The following is a 21,467-nucleotide window of genomic DNA, read 5'->3' on the forward strand; positions in this document are numbered from 1 at the left end:
TGTCTCTTATCAGAGGGAGAGAGAGAAAGAGATACACACAATCAGACACGTATCTATGCTACGAGGCACTTACGCACCCGGTGTGTTACAGCTGTGAAACAACTTTTGAATGTACACATTTTCCACCAAAACAAGTTTCTTCCTGAGGCTATTTTGCAGAGGCACCATGGCTCCGTCCGGCGCTTGCTGCCACCCAAGATGATTTTAATCGCAGCGCTGTGGAGGAGGGTCTGGCACAGCGAGACTAGGTATTGAATGACGAGGCACTTTTTGATACTCGATACTACGGAGGCAATGCGGTCGTTGCCTAAAAAGTATTGAGTTCGGTACCCAGCCCTAGTTCTGTGTGGGTTTTAATCTGCTTAGAGTACCAGATTGGTGAGTTTACTGAAGCTTTATGTCAGTCACAGAAAGTCACTCAATTGACTTATAAATGCTTTTCTGTAATTGAATAAACGTTTTCTAATATTGCAACAAAAAACATCATCTTCAGAATGTATAAAACACATTTAAATCTCATGATTTATATGAGCAAAGATCTACAGAAAAGGTCTCCTTTGGAGGCTTTTTTGTAAAAACTCTTCTCCTGTAGATTTCTTTTTGCATATCAAACGTCATTGTAAGGACACACTTTTCCTGCCGTGGCCGCTCTGACCTGTGTCCTCCCTGCTGTTGCTTTAATGGAGGTCTGATGACACTCAATCAAAGCTCATTCTACTCTTACACTAATTGCTAGCTGCTCTGAACAGCTGAGTCAGTTAAACGCTGTGAATTTAAAAATCTGTCGGTGTGAATGCTTTGCCTGCTAACTATGTGCTCATCACTCTGCAGAGTGCCGTACTTGGCGGTGGCTCGCACCTTTGAGAAGATTGAAGAGGACTCTGGCAGGTAAGAGCTCCATATGGAGGAAAAGGTTGCTTTTTTTCTTACTGAATGAGGTAAACACCATTTGGGAGAACATGATCCCTACTATGTTCAAAGGATATAGAATATACCAAAGCATTTTTTTCTTTTTTACAAAATTACCACTCAGGCTTCCTGCTGGGAATTTCTGCAATATAATTAGACAAGTATGTTCCAGCCAGAAAAAGTGAAGAAATTGCATAAATTTTCTGGGGAGGGCAGGGAACATGAAGACATTTTTACAATTGGGTCATTTTCTAGGAATGCTCAGGAATGTATTTTAACAACTTGTTTCACACTTGGGTTTCATTTAATTTGGGTTTTCAGCTTTTATTCTCCAGAAACTTGGCTGATGATTTATATAACAACTCTTGAGCAAGAAACTAGACACAGAGAAGAAATACAGTTCTTTGTTGAAGGAAATCGATGTGATTCTTGACCTTACCAACCACAATCATAATTGTGATTTGTAACTTAAGTCTCTTGTCATCAAATTGAAAACACCTTTACAGACTTCCTTTTTTACCTTATGAGGATATTGAATTGCAAACGTCCCGGTGATGACTATTTTCCCACCCACACCAATTGATGTATTGTGTTCCATAAATTAAATTAAACTGTTCATCTGCCTTTCCAGCTTCCATTTCCGATTAAAACCTCCAAACAAATCTAATTTCCCGCCTCCCAGTATTTACAGGATGGCTTTAAAATTTGTTTAATTCGTCTTCCTTGTCTCAAAGCAATCCTGTTGTCACTTCCCAGGCTGAGAAACATCGAGACGCTGTCGAACCTACTTCGCTCTGTGCTGCTGCTCTCTCCAGGTAAATGGTATTTTATCTCTCCCATAATGCACGCTGATGTAGCTACACAGGCATCTGGCTGCCAGCCACTCTATCAAGGAGATGATGATGAAGCCAGGTTGCACATAATAGTGGGAGGATGAATTGTGTGTGTGTGTGTGTGTGGGGCGCTGTGTGGGGCGCTGTGTGGGGGTGGGTGGGTGTGTGGAGCTGTGTGGGGTGGGTGGGTGTGTGGCGCTGTGTGGGGATGGGTGGGTGTTCTGGTTTTGTGGCCATGTTTTTTTCTTTTTTTTTAAACCTCTTTTTATTGAGAAATATAGATTATGAACAGACACATCGTTACGGATATGAGTTTTTCCTTTTTCTTGCACATAACAATCCCCTCTCAACCCACCCCATCCCACCCTGACTGGACCAAATAAGAAATGATTAACAATGCAGACAATTATAAAGAAAATACATACTTAGAATTGAAACATAAACAAATATGATTACCGTAAAGGAAGGCACGCCTTCAAAACTCTGTGACGACATACCATAGGGGAATACTATAGCCAGGTTTCTATATATAGTGTAGCTTGAATATGGAGGGGGGCAGTCAATCCTTCAGAGTCAGCCAGGATGGTCACTCACTACACCGGTAGGGCCTGGAGGTTGCTAAAGTACGACAATAGAGATTCCCACACTGAGAGGTATTTGTTAGAGCCTCTTATTGTAAATTTAATCTTCTCTAGATGTAAAAACAGCATTACATCCTTAAGCCATTGTGCTGCAGTGGGCGGGGAGCTTGATTTCCAAAGTAGTACAATACGTCTACGTGCCAGTAAAGAGACAAATGTTATGATTAGTTGATGTTGTGTCAAGTTTGTGCCTTCATCTGGTACACCAAATATGGCAATTGTAGCGCGTGGTTCTAAAGCTGTCCCAAGCACTTCAGACAGTACATCAAATATAGTTGACCAGTATCGTGCTAGTTTATGGCATGACCAAGTGTGTCAAGTCTGCTACATTAACATATCTTACTCATTTGCTATCAACATTAGGATAGAATGAGGATATCTTAGCTCTACACCAGTGTAGGCGGTGAAGAACTTTGAATTGAATTAGACCCAGTCTTGCACAGGAAGTGCTACTGTTCACTCTGGTCAGAGCTTTAGTCCAAACGTCTTCTGAGATTCCAGTTCCAAGTTCCTCTTCCCACGCAGTTCTGATCTTGTCTATCTTGACATCATCAAGTAACAATCATCAAATATGAATGGGCTGTGAAGCCTTTCAACCCAGAAGGAACTTCTATAAGTGAGTCCACTAGGGATTTCTCCAGGAGAGCAGGAAATTGTGAGCTATGGCTCTTAGCAAATTGGCGGGCTTGAAAGTAACTGAATAAGTCAGTTTTTTGAAGGTCATATTTAGAACTCAAGTCATCAAAACTAGAAAATATGCCATTCCTGTAAAGATCCCCAAATCTGTGGATCCCTTTCCTATGCCATCCTGCAAAGGTCTGGTCTAATTTGGCTGGTAAAAACGTGTGATTGTTACACAGCGGGCTCTGAATCAAAAGTGTTCTCTTCGTGTTAGCATGCCCTAAAAACTGAGTCCATATTCTGAGAGTGGAGATGCCCAGTAATAGCTCCGAAAATTAGGCAGGGCCAACCCACCTACTGCTCTTGGTCGCTGGAGTAGGTCTTTACCTATCCTAGGAATCTTACCGTTCCATATGAATCTTGAAATTAACGTGTCTATCTGATGGAAAAAGGATTTTGATAAGAAAATAGGGAGACATTGAAACAAAAATAGAAACCTTGGTAATATATTCATTTTGACACAGTTCAAGTTTGGCAATGAGTGGGGCAAAGTTCCCATCGAAAAGATCTTCAAAGACAGGAGTTATATTAGTGCCCAAATATTTGAAACCTGACCTTGATATATGAAATGGTAGAGCATGAACTGGGATCTTCCTCGCTGATTCATTTACAGGCAAACATTCGCTTTTTGATAAATTAAGTTTGTAGCCAGAGATCCGTCCAAAAGTGTGCAGCAGTGTAAGTATTTTATTGATACCTAACAGTGGGTCTGATATGTAGAGCAACATATCATCCGCATAAAGGGATAGTTTATTTTCCACTCCCCATCTTGGAATACCCTGTATGGAGGGTGTAGAGTTTAGGGCGAGGGACAATGGTTCTATTGCTAATGTAAATAAAAGTGGACTAAGTGGGCAACCTTGTCTGGTGCCTCTAGATAAGGGAACATTTTGTGAGCGGAGCTGGTTCGTGATCACCGTTGCTTGTGGGAAGGAGTAAAGAAGTTGGATCCACTGGCTAAATGTTTTACCAAAACCAAATTGTTTCAATGCAAAGAAAAGATAATCCCATTCTACACTGTCAAAAGCTTTTTCCGCGTCTAACGACACCACAACTTCTGGTACGACATTAGGTGAAGGACTGTAAAGTACATTTAAAAGACGTCTCACATTAGAAAATAACTAACGCTCTCTAATGAAACCTGTCTGGTCGGTTGAAATCAGGCATGACAAGGGTGCCTCCAATCGCATCGCTAACCGTTTCGAAAGTATTTTAACATCAGAATTTAACAGTGATACAGGTCGGTATGAACCACATTTAAATGCGTCCCTACCCGGTTTCAGCAAAAGTGTAATAGATGCTTCGGTAAGGGATCCAGGTAATTTACCTTGGGACAAGGAATGGTTAAACATATCTAATAACAGGGGGGCTAGTTGACCAGAAAATGTCTTATAAAAATCAATGGGGAAGCCATCGGGCCCATTTTGCATTGCAGAGATGGCAAAGGCAACTTCTTCAAGGCTTAGCGGTTGATCCAATTGCTCTTTTTGGCCATCAGAGAGAGTAGGAACTCGTATTTTATCAAAAAAATTCCCAAAGAGTGATACGTCTTTAAGTGATTCTAAATTATACAAATCAAAATAGTAATCTTTAAAAATATCATTTATTTTGAGAGGATCTGTAGTCAGTTTTCCTGTCGTATCTTCGATTTGAGAAATATGTTGTGATGTCGATTTAGATTTTAGTCGATGAGCCTTGTGGATCAGATATAGCACCAGAGGAGGTAAACTGAATTCTTTTGTGTATTAGTATTGCTGTCCCTCTTGCTTTAGAATTAAAGCTAGAGTGAAAGATTTGTCCCACCCACTGCCTTTTTAAACGTAGTTGATCAGATTTACGTAGGTGGGTTTTCTGAAGGACTATAATATCAGCTTTTAAATTCTTAAGGTGGGTAAATATTTTAGATCTCTTTACTGGACTGTTGAGCCCTTTAACGTTCCATGATACAAACCTGATCGCTGACCCCCCACACCCACCCTTTAAATTGTTAGTCATAGCCACACAATAAAGTTATGAATACAGTGTGCATGACTCGTTTTGTTCATAACCATGCACATGTCACGCCTACCTCCCTCAACAGACAGCATATAATGAAACCCAAAAAGTTTACAGTAAATATAGAAAAGAAAAAAAGGTCCAGTCGTTAGCACCCACATCCCCAAAACATTCCCTTTCTCTGCCAAACTAGCAGCACGCAGGATTCGTCCCCCTTCTGAACACTTCCAACAATTCATCTTAATCTCCTAAACTTTGCTTTTGAGAGCTCCTGACTAAAATGGAATAAACAAACTCTGAACATAAATCAAGCTCCAGTATTCAGCCCTATGTAATAACACGTGAACATGCCCTAATAGAATAACAAATCTGAATGTCTTAAAACACCCAGGGTTAATCATACATGACAACGTAGCAAATCAAGAATTACTGTAGGCAACACTGCGTTAGCTATGACTGTTACTTTACCCGGCGTCATTGAATAGCCAGCGTTCAGTTAGTCCTCATGTTCAGGACCAGCAGAGATGCCGGCCTTCCTCTCAATACTACGAGTGTAAAACGCCTCAGCCTCCGACGGTGTCTCAAACATCAGTGTATCCCCTCCATAAGACACTTGTAGGCGCGCTGGGTAGAGAAGCCTGAATTGGATTCCCTTCTGATACAGGGCTGATTTGACATTCTTGTAGGCTGCACGTTTCTTAGAGAGGTTAGCACTGAGGTCAGGATATAGTCTTAGTGCATGTCCCTTATACTGCATCTCATTCTGTCTAGCCCAGCTTAGTGCCTTCTCCCGGTCTTGATATTTATGAAAAGCAACGATGATGGCTCGAGGTGGCTGCCCATCTTTGGGTTTCTGCATTAGAGCGCGGTGCGCCCGGTCCAGTTCGGGCGAGGTGGCAAACACCTGGTTCCCCATCATGTCCTTCAACAGCGTAGAGACGAAAGTTACCATATCACCGTTGGGTTCACTGCCCTCTGGCACATTTATTATACGGAGGTTTGCCCTCCGAGAACGGTTCTCCAAGTCGTCGATGCGGTCTACCAGTGTAGCATTCACCACCTGTAGTTCAGAGACGGCTTTCTCCACTTTAGAGAGGGCTTCAAAGTTCTCGCCTGCAGTGATCTCCACAGATGTAACTCTTTGTCCCAGGGTATCCACCATTTCCCGAAAGCTAGCTATAGATGACTGGATAGGTGCCAGAGATGCTTGAATGAAGTTTAGTGTAGCCATGTCTTCTTTGAGATTTTCGCGTTGTTTTTCCATTTATGCTGTTAGCATCGCAGCAAGTTCGCTACTAGCTGTAGCCGACGCCATATTAGCCACTTTGCTACTCAGCGTTGGTTTCTTCGGCTCTGTATCTCCTCTGGTCTTTTGAGAGCTCGGCATGTTCCGAACGTGCAATTTCGGTAATAAATGAGAAAAAAAATAAACCAACTGAAACTGTTAACTCCACGCCAGTACGTATATTAGAGAGTTTTTATCGCAGTTAAATCCAAAGTATCAGGAGCTTCTCGTTGGCACGTCTTGTCACTACATGATCCAAACCGGAAGCCCGCCATGTATTTTTCTGAGTGTGTGTTTGGTGGTGTCCTGAGAGAGAGTTCATGTGTCTCTATGTCCATGTGTTGTGTGCGAGTGTGTCTTTGTATGTGTTTGGTTGCGTCCCCCCATATGTCCCTGGTTTAGTGTAGCAGTTTGGTGTGTGTAGCGTTGTTGCTTTTACTTGTGCATCTGTGCTTCTCTTTGTAGGCCTGTACTTTAGTTTGTGTGTTGTATCTGTGCATGCTTATGTGTTCTGTGTAATAATGTGTGTGGGCGTTGTTTTTCCAGATGATCTGTTGTGCTGTGTGTACCTGTGTTTGAACCAGCTCGGTCCTGCCTACCTGGGGATGGAGCTTGGTGTTGGAGAAACGGTGCTAATGAAAGCTGTTGCTCAAGCAACTGGTACACACACACACACACACACACACACACACACACACACACACACACACACACACACACACACACACACTCGTTCAACCAAACACTTACTTGTGCATTCTCAGCCTAACTGCTCATCAGCCAAAGAGGCTGCTGCTATTTACCGTCTCGCTCTTGTTTCCAGGGCGACAATTGGACAAAATCAAGGCAGAGGCGCAGGAGAAAGGTGATTTGGGCCTTGTGGCCGAGAGTTCCCGTAGCAACCAGCGCATGATGTTTCAGCCGGCCAGTTTGACAGCAGGGGGCGTGTTCAGGAAATTGAAGGAAATTGCCAGCATGAGTGGGAACTCGGTAAGCCAGGGAATAACATTTTCATTAGGCGGAAAGCAGTCCTGGGCAAATATTGTTTTCACTCTATTTGGCTCTCAGCATTGTGGTCGGGGGAGGGAAAAGAAAGGAAATGTTAATGTGATTGTGTATTGAACTAGGAATTATTTGTACATTTGTCTACTTCAGAGGGAAGAGGGTAATCGTTGAGCCTTTGAATAAGTCGTCACCTGGCTGGAATCTCCCAAGCAATTAGTTCCTTTTTCATCCCCATAGCTGCTGGGTCTTTTTCTCTTTATTTTTACACTCTGGATTGAACATGGAGTTTGTACTCACTGGTGACCTCAGCCTTTTTGCATTCTGTCTCTTCTCACTCTTCCTCTGTGAATCTCAATTTCCTCCCGTCTGCCTCAGGCCATGAATAAGAAAATCGACATCATCAAAGGCCTCTTTGTGGCATGCCGCTTTTCCGAGGCCCGCTATATAGTCAGGTAAAATTACACTCTCACACACATACATAGACAGGCTTGGCTGCGTGTGTGAACACAGGCACGCACACACGCCTGTATGTATATATACACAAAGATATCACAGTGCCTTCTTAACTCTGTGTATGTACGTTGAAGTATGTAGCGTTTGTCGTAGGCGGCAGGAAAACGAGCGTCAGCCCTGACAGCTGTTGGTCTTGTGGTTTTGATCAAAAGGTCCCTGGCTGGGAAGCTGAGGATAGGCCTGGCTGAGCAGAGTGTCCTATCTGCACTGAGCCAGGCTGTGTGCCTGACCCCCCCTGGACAAGGTAATCTTGAATTTTAAAGGATAGGTTCACAATTTTTACAAGTCCGTCTTAAAGGGTTAGTTCGGACTCACCAGAGACACACAATTAAAAACTAAAGGATCAAGGCAACTCGTGCAACTCGGGTTCTGTGAGGTAGAATTACTGTTTTTGTTAAAGGAGTCTGGTGGCTTTTAAGAGAGAGTAGAATGATATAACGGCTTCAGTTCCCCTTTGGGAAGGGCTGTCTGACAACAAGATAATGTGGTGAAAATATTATAAATATAGCGTAGACCTAAACTGATAGTGATTTCTTGAGGTGGGCCTTCTTTTAGGTGGCTAGGTGTTTAGCTGCTGCCCCCTTTCACAGCAGGACATTGCTTAGCTTCTGTGTCAGTACTCCTGTCTGCTTCCCCAAACTGGGGGCATGCAGACCGCCACACTGCCTATGGAGAAGTAGTCTATATCGACGACATTACATTTCTGTGGTTGTTCAGGTGCCGCCGGAAATTACGCCCTCATTTCGGCCGGATATCCGTTACCTTTCTCTTTCTTTGTGTTGGCATTCTAAACTCTGGTGGATTTCTGAGGACTATGGTTAACTGCTCCTCAGATCTAGCTAGCTAGACTCTGCGTCCAATCTGAGTTTTCTGTTGCATGACTAAAACAACGTTTGAACGTACACATGTTCCACAAACCCTGTGCAGTAAAAACACAAAGAGGGAACTTTGTACTAAAAAGACAACAAACTTGATTTGTGAAACTCAGACTGCTGAAACCTCATATTAGTGTGGATTTTGTCCCCATCTTTGGAGAAGCTGGTGTTTACTTGATAGAAGTTCTGGTTGTCCCACTTAACCGGTTACACACTGTGTGGATTTTTTCTGTCTTTACACACCAGAAACGTGTCTGACGCGCTGCTGCTAGCCTTGTCTGGACACATGTATGTTTCCCATTGATAAAATGAAATACAATGTTAAACATAAATATATACTGATTTGATTAAAGCAAAGACAACGTCGGCAGTATTGACGGCAAAATAGGCTACAGAATATTTTGTTCTGTATTGACAGGTGCAATATTAGAAAATCGATTTTTTTTTATTTATTTATTTATTTATTTTTTTATTACATTTATATCTCTATTTATATCAAAACCTAGAGACTTTCAAACATCAACATGTAATTTAGCTGTGGCCAAGAGCTTACACACTTAGATGTAAGTGTGTAAGCTCTAACCTGTTAACATGGGAGCCAAAATATAAACGGACACGCCACGCAGCTGACACGCTCGTGCAACGCATCCAGTGTGTAAACGGCCTAAAGGAGAGGCACATGGGGCCTTAGAGCAAGTAACCATAACTTTAATTTCGACAACTTGTTAAAGCTACAGTATAGCGCGTAGTTTCTGTCTCACCCATGAGGAATTCTAAGTAATGACAACAAAACTGTCGGCGCGTCCACATGATACAAGCCATCCGTGATCGCCTTAACAAAAACAGCAATCTTTAGGTATGTGATCAGGTACGAAATTGACGCATCACCAATATGCAGATTTTATGATTTCTGGAGGAGGTTTTGACCGCCTGCCACCAGCACTGATCCGAACTGCTCTCACCAATGAATTAATTCCTGACTTATTAGTGTTTGCGGCTTTCCAGTGACTGGAGGTATGCTTTAATAAAAGTCAATTAGACCAGAGGCTTTGTATTGATCTGTGGTCTGCTCTGGAAATGTTTTTCTTAACATTTAGTGTTTAATTTATTCAACCATTATTTAATCACGCAGGTCAACTCAGAGCAAATAGTTTGTAGAGCTGAAGTGGATCTTTACAGTGAATAATTAATTTAGATAAATTAGTGTTCAGTCATATTTTCAATTTATCGTAAATATTAATGTTGAATTGGGAAACAAAATGTTTAATTTTCTTCACTCTTCAATATTATCTCAACCATTTTAACCACAGTGGGACTGCAATTAGAAAAAGAATAGAATGCCTTTATTGTCATTGCATCATTAAAAACGTACAATGAAATTCAGAGTGCTACGCCTGTAAGGTGCCACTAGTTAAACCAAAGAAAGCAACACATTCTCTCCTCACCTTCATCTATACATTTCACATGATGAGAATAAGTAAATAAATAGATAAATTAAGTAGTTAAAAATTAAATTGAAGAATATTGCACACTGGTTTGAAAACACTCAGCTTTTGAGTGTTTGTCCGTTTAGAGTAGTTTACATCTTTAGGTTGAGTTCTCCCAGTATTGTAGGAAACACTGACGCGCAGCTGTACACAAGAAATTGCGTGGCTGTAAGTCTTGTGTATTCCCGGGCCTTTAAAGGGCCTCTGAACTTTCATCCAGTAAATGTTTGCACTTACACATATCTCTTTGAAATGCTTTTTTTTTTTTTTTTTTTTTTTTCTTCTTCTCCTTTATAGGTTTCCCTCCCGCTGTGATCGACGCAGGGAAGGGTATGAGCACTGAGAGCAGGCGGGCCTGGATCGAAGAGAAGAGTCTCATTCTCAAACAGACTTACTGGTAACCCAAGCCTAAACAAAACCATCTCCTTTCCTCTGCACCACTACAATGCCTCATCCCCCTCAAGCCCCATCCCTCATTCTGCCTCACTCATTCTCCTCACTTCCATTTTGGATGATATTGATTTTTTTAAATTTTTTTTCCTTCCCAAACGCTGCACTTCATCTCCCACTCAATCCCCGCGCTCTCCCGTCCAGCGAGATGCCCAATTACGACGTCATCATCCCTGTTCTGCTAAAAGAAGGCATAGACGAGCTACCCAATCACTGCAAGCTCACTCCAGGTAAGCAACCAATCAGGAGGCAGAAAGGCTATGAGATCCAAAACGGTGACTGGTGTGTGTTTTATTGATCCGTTTAGTGGAGTTGAGTGAGTTATTTTAGTTGAGTCATTTATCACGGAACGATAAAAGACAACACTAAACTAAGGATTAGCTCCTAATTACACTGTTGTCAAGCAATTTGTGATAAGGAGCCTTGGCACCAAGGTAGAAAATGAATACCACCATCTGAACACTAAATTGGGGAACTAAATTGGCCGTTGTTGGTCAGCGAGACACATCTAGCAGCTATTCTGGCACAGAAATAATCGTTACTTAGAGGGCTGGTCTGTTCTAAAATGCGAGATGGTTGTTAAAGGAGCTGGTGAATTTTTTGGACCGGCCAGTTTGAACAAAACGTTAACTGTCCTGTCATATCTGGTGCTGTAAGCTCCAATCAAAGACATTTGGTTTGGTGTATTTCATTATATCACTCCTCTTCTGCTTTTGAAGCTTAATTTAGCTGTGTAGCCCAAGGGGATGTGAGTCAGAGAACTTTCATATTAGGGCCAAATGAGTATGAGAACAAACAAATTGTAACTGTGGTTTTGTCACAGAAACAGTTGTGGGTGTGATGCTGATGTGGGAATGTGTCATTGACGCACATTTCAAAGCTTCTGTTTTTTTTTTTTTTTTTTTCTTTTGCAAAAACGGATCCGAGATCTGCCTTGCTCTCCTAACCTGGAGGCCTGTTGGAGAGAGCCTCCCCCCCTTTTCACAAAGTGGCCAATGAAGAAAACTTCTTCCGGGCACTTGAGCTTCGCAACTATTTAGAATTCATGAAAAATGCATGACGCTATTTTTGTCTTCTGTATCCCGCTGTTTTCTGTTTTCTCGAATTCTCACACCACCTTTCTTCTCCCAGGTGTGCCGTTGAGACCCATGTTGGCTCACCCCACCAAGGGTGTCGGCGAGGTGATGAAGAGGTTTGATGAGGCGGCGTTCACCTGCGAATACAAATACGATGGAGAGCGAGCACAGGTTTGTGCGCACGTCGGTGGCCAAAGTGACAAAGTGCAACTGTTTGTTTTCTTTGCGTTTGGCACCGAACATATGCCTGCTGAATTTTGCATGCATAAACCTTTGGGCTGTGTTCTTTGAGTATGAGGTATTGCTGTTCTGTGACGCTGGTGTGTGTGTGTGTGTGTGTGTGTGTGTGTGTGTGTGTGTGTGTGTGTGTGTGTGTGTGTGTGTGTGTGTGTGTGTGTGTGTGTGTGTGTGTGTGTGTGTGTGTGTGTGTGTGTGTGTGTGTGTGTGTGTGTGTGTGTGTGTGTGTGTGTGTGCGTGCGTGCGTGCCTAGTCTTTTAAGATAAACAGTAGTGCTGCTTTTGCCCTGGGCCTGTAGGCAGAGAAAGCTACTTCTGCCATTGTGGACCAGGGAGAGAGCGATAGAGAGGGTAGGAGATGGGGAGAGGTGAGGAAAGAGGCTAGAGACAGTGAAGGCAAGACATGTAAAAAGGAACACGAACACAGAACGGGAGACAGCAGTTTCACAGCAGAAAATTTTGAGAGAGAGAGACATAAAGAGACACACAGCAAGGGAGAGATTGTAATGTAAACCCCTTCAGCTGTATTGTTAATTTTGGACAGTCATGCCAATAAAGTGCCTTTGAACTGAGTTGAATTGAGAAGAAGAGAAATGAGCAGAAACAGAAACGGAGAGAGGATGGACACAGTGAGCAAAACAGATGACATCCTCTTTTCTCTCTCCCTCTCTCTCAATTCAATTTCCTTTATTGGCATGAACAAAGTAAACATGTTGCCAAAGCAGGTTATAGAAAATTAACATATAGTACATATCACATATTAAATACATACAGTAGGTAAAATATAGATTCCATACTGTACTGATCACTATATAACTCTCTCTCTCTGTCTCTCTCTTTTTTTCTCTTTCTCTCTCTGGTCTCACTGCAGTGAACATTACCTCAAACAGCCAGCAGAGGGACTCTTGATACACCACTTAGTTAAACGTGTGTGGGGGGGTGTGAGAACGTGTGTGTGTGTGTGTGTGTGTGTGTGTGTGTGTGTGTGTGTGTGTGTGTGTGTGTGTGTGTGTGTGTGTGTGTGTGTGTGTGGCATTTGATGAATCAAAAATAACTATGTATTCATGGTAGTATGTGCCCCTGATAATGAGTCAAGTTAGTGATTGTGCGTGTATTTCTTTCTATTGTATGACTCTATTTATCACTGACAGTGCTCATTGAGCAATGGAAAAATTAGAAGTTATTTGTTGTGCCTGGCCAAGTGTTGAATAATGCACACTAAAATAGAATGAAACAATGTATTGTGTGAAGTTAATGTATCTTAAGTAGGAATGTGATAACAAACATGCACACGACAGTACAGTACAATTAGACCACTGTAAATCACATGGTAGTTGGCTACAGTTTACATTAAGAAAGGACAAATGATTAAAGAAAGAAAATAACCTGCTAGGAAAGGAATAGCAGAGGACAACGGGACAAGACTGACCACAAGATGGCCACAACTAGTAGGGCTGTGTGTTGGCAAGAATCTGGCGATACGATACGTATCACGGTACATGGGTCACAATTCAATATATTGCAATATATTTCGATACTCTGCGTAAGGCGATATATTGGGATTGTAATTGGTAATTATTAGCTTGGGAAGTATAATTTCATAAATGTCAAAGAAGTTTACTTTAGGTAAACAATTGATTACACAGAAAATCAAACTGCCAGTTTGGGATTGTGGTTCACAGGTTCTTAGTGAGCTAATGTTTACATGCTAAAGTAGGTCAAAGTTCAGCCATAGCTACATTGTTAGCTTCTAGCAAAAAGTCAGGCACTGTTAGGCAAGGACATTAGTGGTGCGTCTCAGCATAGCCATCTAGCGGTAGGGGGTTAAACGCAACATAAACGTGAACCACTGTCTTACATGAATATTTTTTAATGTAAAAAATAAATAGGTAATTTCTTTTTTTCTTTTCTTTTTTTTAATAAAAAAAAAAAAATCTATTGCCTTTTTGAAAATCGATACAGTATTGCGAAATAAAATATCACGATATTCAAGTGTTGATTGAATTGATAAAATTGTGATTTGAAAGATTTGTGATTTCACTATTTTGACACTTTATTAATCAAACAATGAATTGATTCATATCAAAGCTTGTTAACAGATGTATTGTTGGTTGCAGCCCTACTATGCAAAACACTTATTTACATACTGAAACTACCTTTGTTGTTGCTGTCGCCTGGGGCAGTGAAGTGGACCAATGTACCTGATACAGGTCGTGACAGAAGCTTTGATTGGCCCGGCTCCAACTTGTAGTCTGCCACAACTTTATCACCATGTGATCACCCAATCTGACACAGTGACCCTCTCAAAGGACAAAACCGTGTTGTCTGGTCTTGGCATGTTGGGCACTGGTAGTGAATTAAATTTCATTTAGATTTTGCCAATGTTGCCAAAGCATCATAATACAATTTGTCCACATATTCAGAACACAATAAACAATAAATATGAGCATTAACACAATATTAGGATTAGATGTTAATTTTATTTATTGTATTGTGCTCCCCCGACAGATTCACATTCTGGAGAGTGGCGAGGTTCGCGTATTCAGCCGCAACCAGGAAGACAACACCAGCAAATACCCCGATATCATCTCTCGCGTTCCCAAGGTAAAACCTTTGAACACGCTGAGCGCTGCTGCTCAACCCCGCAGGAGAGAGGACACTCGATCTGAGCTTTAATTGTCAGATGAGGGCTTTTATAGCGCTGCAGGCTAACAACTGCACACATTTACCTTTCTCACTCTTGTCCTTAATTTTGCCTATTTTTCTCAACCTGTCTTGTCATCTGTCTGGTTTCTGTGTGCCCACTTTTCTGTCTCAGTTTGAAACCACTCAAATTGTATTTGTTCCTTTGCTTGTCCTTACCCTTACTAGTAGGGCTGCACGATATTGGGAAAAACTGACTGAAATAGTTTTTCCTGCGAGATATATATATATATATATAGCGATGTGAAAAAAGTTTACATAAATAGCTCTATTTGGAAATAATAAATCATTCTCGACTACTGGGATGGTTTTGGCAGGGGAGTAAATAAAAATGAAAAAATAACTTTTCTTATTTGAACCATTCTTTGTTGAACGGTAATGCTTTACAAACACCAAAGCAAGTAAGCTCTGTGACTACTCTTCTGAAGTGATTTTGGAGAGGGAAATTAGGTAGTTAAATACACTGGTTGACTCACATGACACCATTGTATTCATATAATACAATCAATCCAGGCTAACGTCAGTGATATTAATAATGCTTACGGTAATGTTACCTTTCCACACACACACACACACACACACACACACAGGAGAGCCTCACTTCCCATAAAAAAACCCCGTCGCACTAGTCTCGCATTGCCAGACCTTCCTCCACAGCGCTGCGGAGGAGGGAGGTCTGGTTAGTCCACACTGCATTCCGGGGATGGGAGAAAAACGTGCTCTGGTTTATTGGCATTTCTTTAAACCAATCCCAATCTTCTTGGGCGGCGCTAAGCGCCGGACTGATCAAAGGTGTCTGCAAAATAGCCTCGGGAAGGAACTTGTTTTGGTGGAACATGTGTACGTTCAAAGGTTGTTTTTAGTCGTGCAACAGAAGACAGATAGTCTAGCTAGCTGTCTGGATTTACCCTGCAGAGATCTGAGGAGCAGTTAACCATAGTCCTCAGAAATCCACCGGAGTTTAAAGTTTCAACACAAAGAAAGAGGAAGGTAACGGACATCCGGCCAAAAAGAGAGACATCCGGCAGAATTTCCAGCGACACTGGAGCAATCCTGGAAGTGGAACATCATTGATATAGACTACCGTCAGACTAATGTTACGTCACATACACACGTTGCCCACGTGGCCGCCTGTCTTAAAGGGGAAGGGTCGGCCGGTAACAATCATGTAAAAGGGGAACGGTGAAAGTTACATTTTCTATCAAGCAGAAAAAAAAGTTCACGTCCTGCGATTTGACTATTGCACATGCGCACATCACGATGTAGACGATGAAACAAAATATCATGCAGCCTTCCTGTCCTCTCCCCTTTCAGTCATGAAGAGCTGCTACTGGCCCTTACATTTCTTTTTTCTTTTCTTTTTTTTTTTAATTTGGAGAGAGGTGTCTACTTTGGATGGAAATTTTAAACCAGCTTGACAGGAAACTTCATCTCTGTAGTAGATGGCTGGAACACTTGTCGTTTAATTGCAGCTGTGGGTAGGCTTGCGAAATTAGCGTGCTTGTGCGTGGGAGAGAGGAAGAGATCACCGGCACGTGAAGCTGTGGCATTTTGCCCGCAGTTATTTGAGCGCGCTCACTACCTTGGCTGCCTGCTCTCTCCTATCTTATTCACTGTTACTGTTTGTGTCAAGGCTGACATGAGTTGTCACAGATGAGACTTTAAAATAGTGTGGGAATGAGGTGCCTGGTGACTTTATTTCCACATTTTCAAAACTGGTTAAGACGAGAAAAAGAAACATAATGTTGCAAGATGGGAGGCTGCAACCGACGTGCAACTGTCATAACAAATGTCACGAGCGCCAAAACGTCTGATTTTCAGCAGCCAGCCTCCCTCTTATCCACAGCCACTACTGTATATACTGTACACATGCGGCTGGCGCTGATTTGACTGGATGTGAACGCTCCTGTATAGCGCTAATGGTATCTCCGCTTGCAGAGTCAGGCTGTACCAGACTCTCCCGTGACCATGCCTCCCCCTCCCCCCCAGCTACAGTTTATTGGAAAATAGCGTAACGGCACCCTATGGTACCGTCTATTTTCAGGGTAACGGTCTGTAGCTAACATTAGCAGATAAGCCCGTTGACAGCGACGTCATTGTTCATATTTCCGCACAATGTTTCTGACCGTAGGAGTGGTCATAGTGACTGAACGTGTGATGTGAAATGCTAAAAAGAAACTACACGCTGTTTTAAGGTAAAGTTAAGTCTTGACTCGGTCTCAATAAACTTTCTTGTACTTTGCCGTGCTGTCCTGAGGAAAACCAATAGCTCTGTGCCAGCAGGACTGGAAGGCATGTGGTTGCTCATGGCTCAGCTCGGTGCCCAACCTCCCCCTACTATCGAGAAATGGCATTAGGCCATGCCAACAAACTAAAAGTTTACTTTTCAGTGCTACCCTCCCCTAGCCTGACAAGCCAGACCCACATCAAGGTGTTGGGTCTGGGAACTCACCATTGACCGGGCTCAATCCGAGGGGCGGGATAAACGGTTGTCTTTCAAATTCTCACTTCACGCTATAGGATAGTGCTACAACCAGGCAGAGCAACGAAGAAGGTAGCAGAGCTAGTTGATAGATTAAACTTTTGCCGTATCCGGTCGGCAAAACTCCGAACACATCTTCCTTGTGTAAGAATGACTTCAGTGCCGTTCTTTGTTCTTTTCTCAAAGAAAAGCTTAACTCCAAGTCTTCCAGAGTTGTGGCCAAAGCCGATTCGAAAGACCGCTGTTCCCAGCAGCCATAAGCCCGCCCACCGACTCTATACACAATGTGATTGGCCTGGCCAGAGTTTGGTTTTTCCAGCTCGCAAGCCAACGAATAGCTGCTAGACCCCCTGGCTGCGTCTAGATTTCTAGGCTAACCCGCCCCATCTTTTAATTTTTATCCATCGTTCTTTCTCTCTTACACACTGTTTCTCATCATATCACATAACATCTGCCCTCTTAAGTTTCTCTCACACTGACTTTCATTCCTCCTCTTTTTTTTTTTTCCTTCCTTTCTTTTCAGAACTTTAAAAGCTACACGGCTCTTTGTCTCTCCCTCTCACCTTATTGCTCTCAATGTCTACCTGTCTCTCTGTCTAATCACCTCACTCTCCTTTCTTCATCATTACTTTTTGATGATACCTGTTTGTTCTCACAGTACTCGCTGCTCTCTTTTCACCTCTCTTCTCACTTTTGTCTTATTCATCCTTGTGTCTCTCTCTCTCTCTCTTCCTCTCATCCTTTTTTGGCACTTTGATACAGCCTGTCTGCAATTTTTTACCTTCTTGGTCCGTCTCTTATACCCTTACCCTTTCACCACTCCTCTCTCTCCCTCCACACTCCTTACATATCCGCTCTTGCTCTTTTTCACCTACCTGTCGAAGCTTCTGAGTCGCATCTTCTCTCACCTTTTTTGTTTTTGCTCTCACTGCCTCATTTTCCCCCCATCTCCAAATTTTTAAACCTTTTTTCTTTAACACTCTTTTTCAACCCATTCACCTCCCTTTTTAAAACATTTTCTTTCACGATTTTTTTTTTTTTTTTTTTTTTTGCTGTCAATTTGTTCCTGCTCCTCACCGTTCTCCTTATTCTCTCTACACTCCCTTATCTGTATTTCTTGTAATTTGCTGTCTCTCACCTGTCTTTCTCACCATAACTTCTGCCTAACTGTGAGGTTTTGGATAAAAAAGAAAAAAATCAACCGTTAAACAGAGTGAAAAGTTTGGATGCTTGTGCATCATTTGCGTTCTATGAGAGCGACACAGCATTTTGAAGTGATGGCATCATTTCTTTAATTCTGTGCTTGAAACTTTTTCCTTGTGTTTGTTTAATGTGTGAGCCTTATGGCATTTATTTTGGAATAGCTCATGTCTGTTTTTAAATGAAGCTTTCAGCAAGGAAATCCATTGCTAATCATAAACGTGACCGACAATGGATTAAAGAAATAGCTTGAATTTAAAATTTGCATCCTCAGTCCTGGCATTATGTTGTCATGGGTGCATCTGTGTGTGTCTTTGTGTCTATGTGTGTCTGTGTGCGTCGATGCGTTCCCTTAAACACAGTACATGAACTATGCCTGAGTGACACTAACACACATTCCCTGCATAGAGGAGATGCTCTGATGAGATTTTATAACACCTTGCTGCATTATTTTGCATATTAATGAGGGGAAACTAATTTTCCCAGGGAGATACCACAGTGCCCTAATGCATCTAATTATGAATTAATATTAATTCATTACCCAGATTAATACAAATGCATACATTAATGTATTACTTCACCTAATGGCCATACCAGTATAACTGGTTCTGTTTGATATATTTGACTGTTTCCAAACAACCTGTTACCTCTTAATAACCCAGATATCACTGGGTTAGCACTCTCTGTCTGATGAATGTGTTGACTTCCAAAGCAATTGGCAACAAATGGGAGGGCAGCTGGCAGTCCTGAAACAGCCTCAACATGCCTAAAATGGAATTGCTTGTATGCATGCCTTTTTTAGTTTGGACTTGTACTGAATATACATCTCCAAGTTGGTTGTGTTTACTTCAATGCAACTTCCTGACACTCCTCTGATTGCTGGAGCAGATGTTGCTTATATGCAGATTGGCAAATAATGTCATCGGTCTTTTCTTTTTTATCCCGAAAAGCCCTCCCTACCTCCCTACTGAATATATTCCCTTGTCTCTTTATTCATTTGTAATTCCCTTTTGCTGTATCTTCATGATTTTCTTCAACAGGTGAAGAAGGACTCTGTGGTGTCGTGCGTCCTGGACTCGGAGGCGGTGGCCTGGGATCGGGAGAAGAAACAGATCCAGCCCTTCCAGGTCCTCACCACCCGCAAGAGAAAGGTACGGACGGAGAGGAGCAGAATAAGACGGGAGGAGGATGAAGGAAATACTCGGGGTGGTTTTAAATAGGGGGAAGAAAAGAGAGGAGAAAATGGCAAGTGAAAAGGTTGATGAGAGAAAACGAGACAGAGATAAAGGCCAGAAGGTAGGGGGAGAGGTAGATAATGGAGTGAAATGATCCGGCAGACGGAGGGAGAGGGACGGAAGGAGCAGACCGAAAGAGGGGGAGATTGATAAGTAGGAGAGAGAGAGAGAGAGGCTGTGAGATTGCACATGTTAGCGAGGCGTTTTTTCTTTTCTTTTTTTCTTCAGTTTAGATCAGAATAGTGGCCCCTTCCTGCCACACCAATCACATTAGAGTGAAAGCGCTCCTTTTTTTGCCATGTCTTTTTGCCTGTGTGATGACCTCTTTGAAAATTAGGAAAGGGGAGACGTAAAGTGCCAATATGGAGAACATGATGATGAAAATGATTATCCTGATGATTTTTTCCGCTAGATGCTGTTTCCGCCACTACAGAATCCTGATTATTTGTGATGACGGTTTGATGCACAAACTGATTGTACTGCCCTTCTGGCATTTTGTAACAACATCTCCGCGTTTTTTACGACCTAGAGCGTTCTTGCTGAAATGAAGTATTTCAGATGAGGAGATGAAACCCGATATGGATTAATTAAACCTCATTAGGCGGGGAAAGTAATGAAGGAGGGGAAAAGCAGAAGAGGGATAAATTAAGAGAGAAGTCTTTCAGGTTTGAAGACTGTGGAGGTTTTACTGACACTGGCATTTAATTTTGTATTCCTAATCACAGCCCTTTACCACTCATCACTGGTCAAAGAGGCTTCGCAACATCAACAAAATTTTTTTTAAAGAACGTTAAAAGTCAGTTGTTGAGCCTAATTATAAGAGAAGTGTTAACTACTGTACAGTAAGTGGAGATATGGGCATCATAAGTTTAAATATATTGCTCTACAAAAACTATTTCTTAACCCTTATGTTGTCTTCCCATCAACCTTGGAAAAAAACACTTATTTTTCAACGTTTGTTTTTGCTTTTTCCAACGTTTTAAATTGTTACATTTTTCTTCTGCACATTTTCAGCGCTTATTTCTACGTCCCATATTTTCTGATATAAAACAAAAATTGAAAATTGGTCAATTTGACCCAAATTCAAAGGGTTAACTGTTGGGTTCGACAGGATTCAGGTTCGATAATTGGATTCCATTTTGGATGTACAGGTCCTATCCCCTGACCAATCCCCTAACCCTAACCTTAACCACTCAAGGTCAAATGCCTAACCCCAACCAATCGAGCTGCTTCGTAGAGCGGGTCTTGGCGTGGCCATAGTGGGCTTCGTAATTTTGCGCCCTGGGCGGTACCGATAGCGGAGATAGCAGTAGGGTTGGGGCACGCTTTTCCCAGCATTGCACATCTGTTGAGCAACATTACTAGTTATGCTACAGCGACCTCCTGTTTCCTAGCAACTAGTCTATATCCACGATGTTCCACTTCCGGGATGGCTCCGTTGCCGTTGGAAATTCCGCCTGATTTCACTCTTTTCAGCCGGATGTCCGTAGGCTATTTTGCAGAGGCACCTAGGTTTTCACGGCTTAGCGCCGCCCATGACGATTGTGATTGGTTTAAAGAAATGCCCCAAAAAAACCAGAGCAAGTTTTTGTCCCATCCCGGAATGCTGTGTGGACTAGCCTCACCCTCCTCCGCAGCGCTGTGGAGGAAGGTCTGGCAAAGCGAGACTACCTAGCAACTGATTTACATATAAAGTTTTTACCAGTTCAGACATTTATTTTTAAGAGGCCCTGTGGAGTTTAACATTCAGTGTTACTCCAAGCACATTGTGTATCCTTGAAACATGTTGAGTGCATTTCCTTTCTTATAAAACATGAACAAAAATAGGATTATTTTCAAACCTGCATTGTTTGCATCCATA

General features: G+C 42.1%; 1 protein-coding gene across 1 annotated transcript in view; it reads left to right on the top strand.

The window, feature by feature from the left end:
- lig1 (ligase I, DNA, ATP-dependent) overlaps positions 1 to 21,467 on the top strand; it is a 70,019-nt gene that overhangs the window by 26,326 nt on the left and 22,226 nt on the right. The window contains exons 9-19 of the mRNA XM_028593586.1: positions 832 to 888; positions 1,666 to 1,724; positions 6,891 to 7,004; positions 7,168 to 7,334; positions 7,725 to 7,801; positions 8,015 to 8,106; positions 10,522 to 10,621; positions 10,819 to 10,904; positions 11,806 to 11,921; positions 14,495 to 14,590; positions 19,412 to 19,522. Of these exons, the coding sequence (XP_028449387.1) occupies positions 832 to 888; positions 1,666 to 1,724; positions 6,891 to 7,004; positions 7,168 to 7,334; positions 7,725 to 7,801; positions 8,015 to 8,106; positions 10,522 to 10,621; positions 10,819 to 10,904; positions 11,806 to 11,921; positions 14,495 to 14,590; positions 19,412 to 19,522 (1,075 nt within the window). The remainder of the gene's footprint in view (positions 1 to 831; positions 889 to 1,665; positions 1,725 to 6,890; positions 7,005 to 7,167; positions 7,335 to 7,724; positions 7,802 to 8,014; positions 8,107 to 10,521; positions 10,622 to 10,818; positions 10,905 to 11,805; positions 11,922 to 14,494; positions 14,591 to 19,411; positions 19,523 to 21,467) is intronic.

The sequence above is a fragment of the Perca flavescens genome, chromosome 12 (genome assembly GCF_004354835.1).
Source record: "Perca flavescens isolate YP-PL-M2 chromosome 12, PFLA_1.0, whole genome shotgun sequence".
NCBI classification, from domain to species: Eukaryota; Metazoa; Chordata; class Actinopteri; order Perciformes; family Percidae; genus Perca; species Perca flavescens.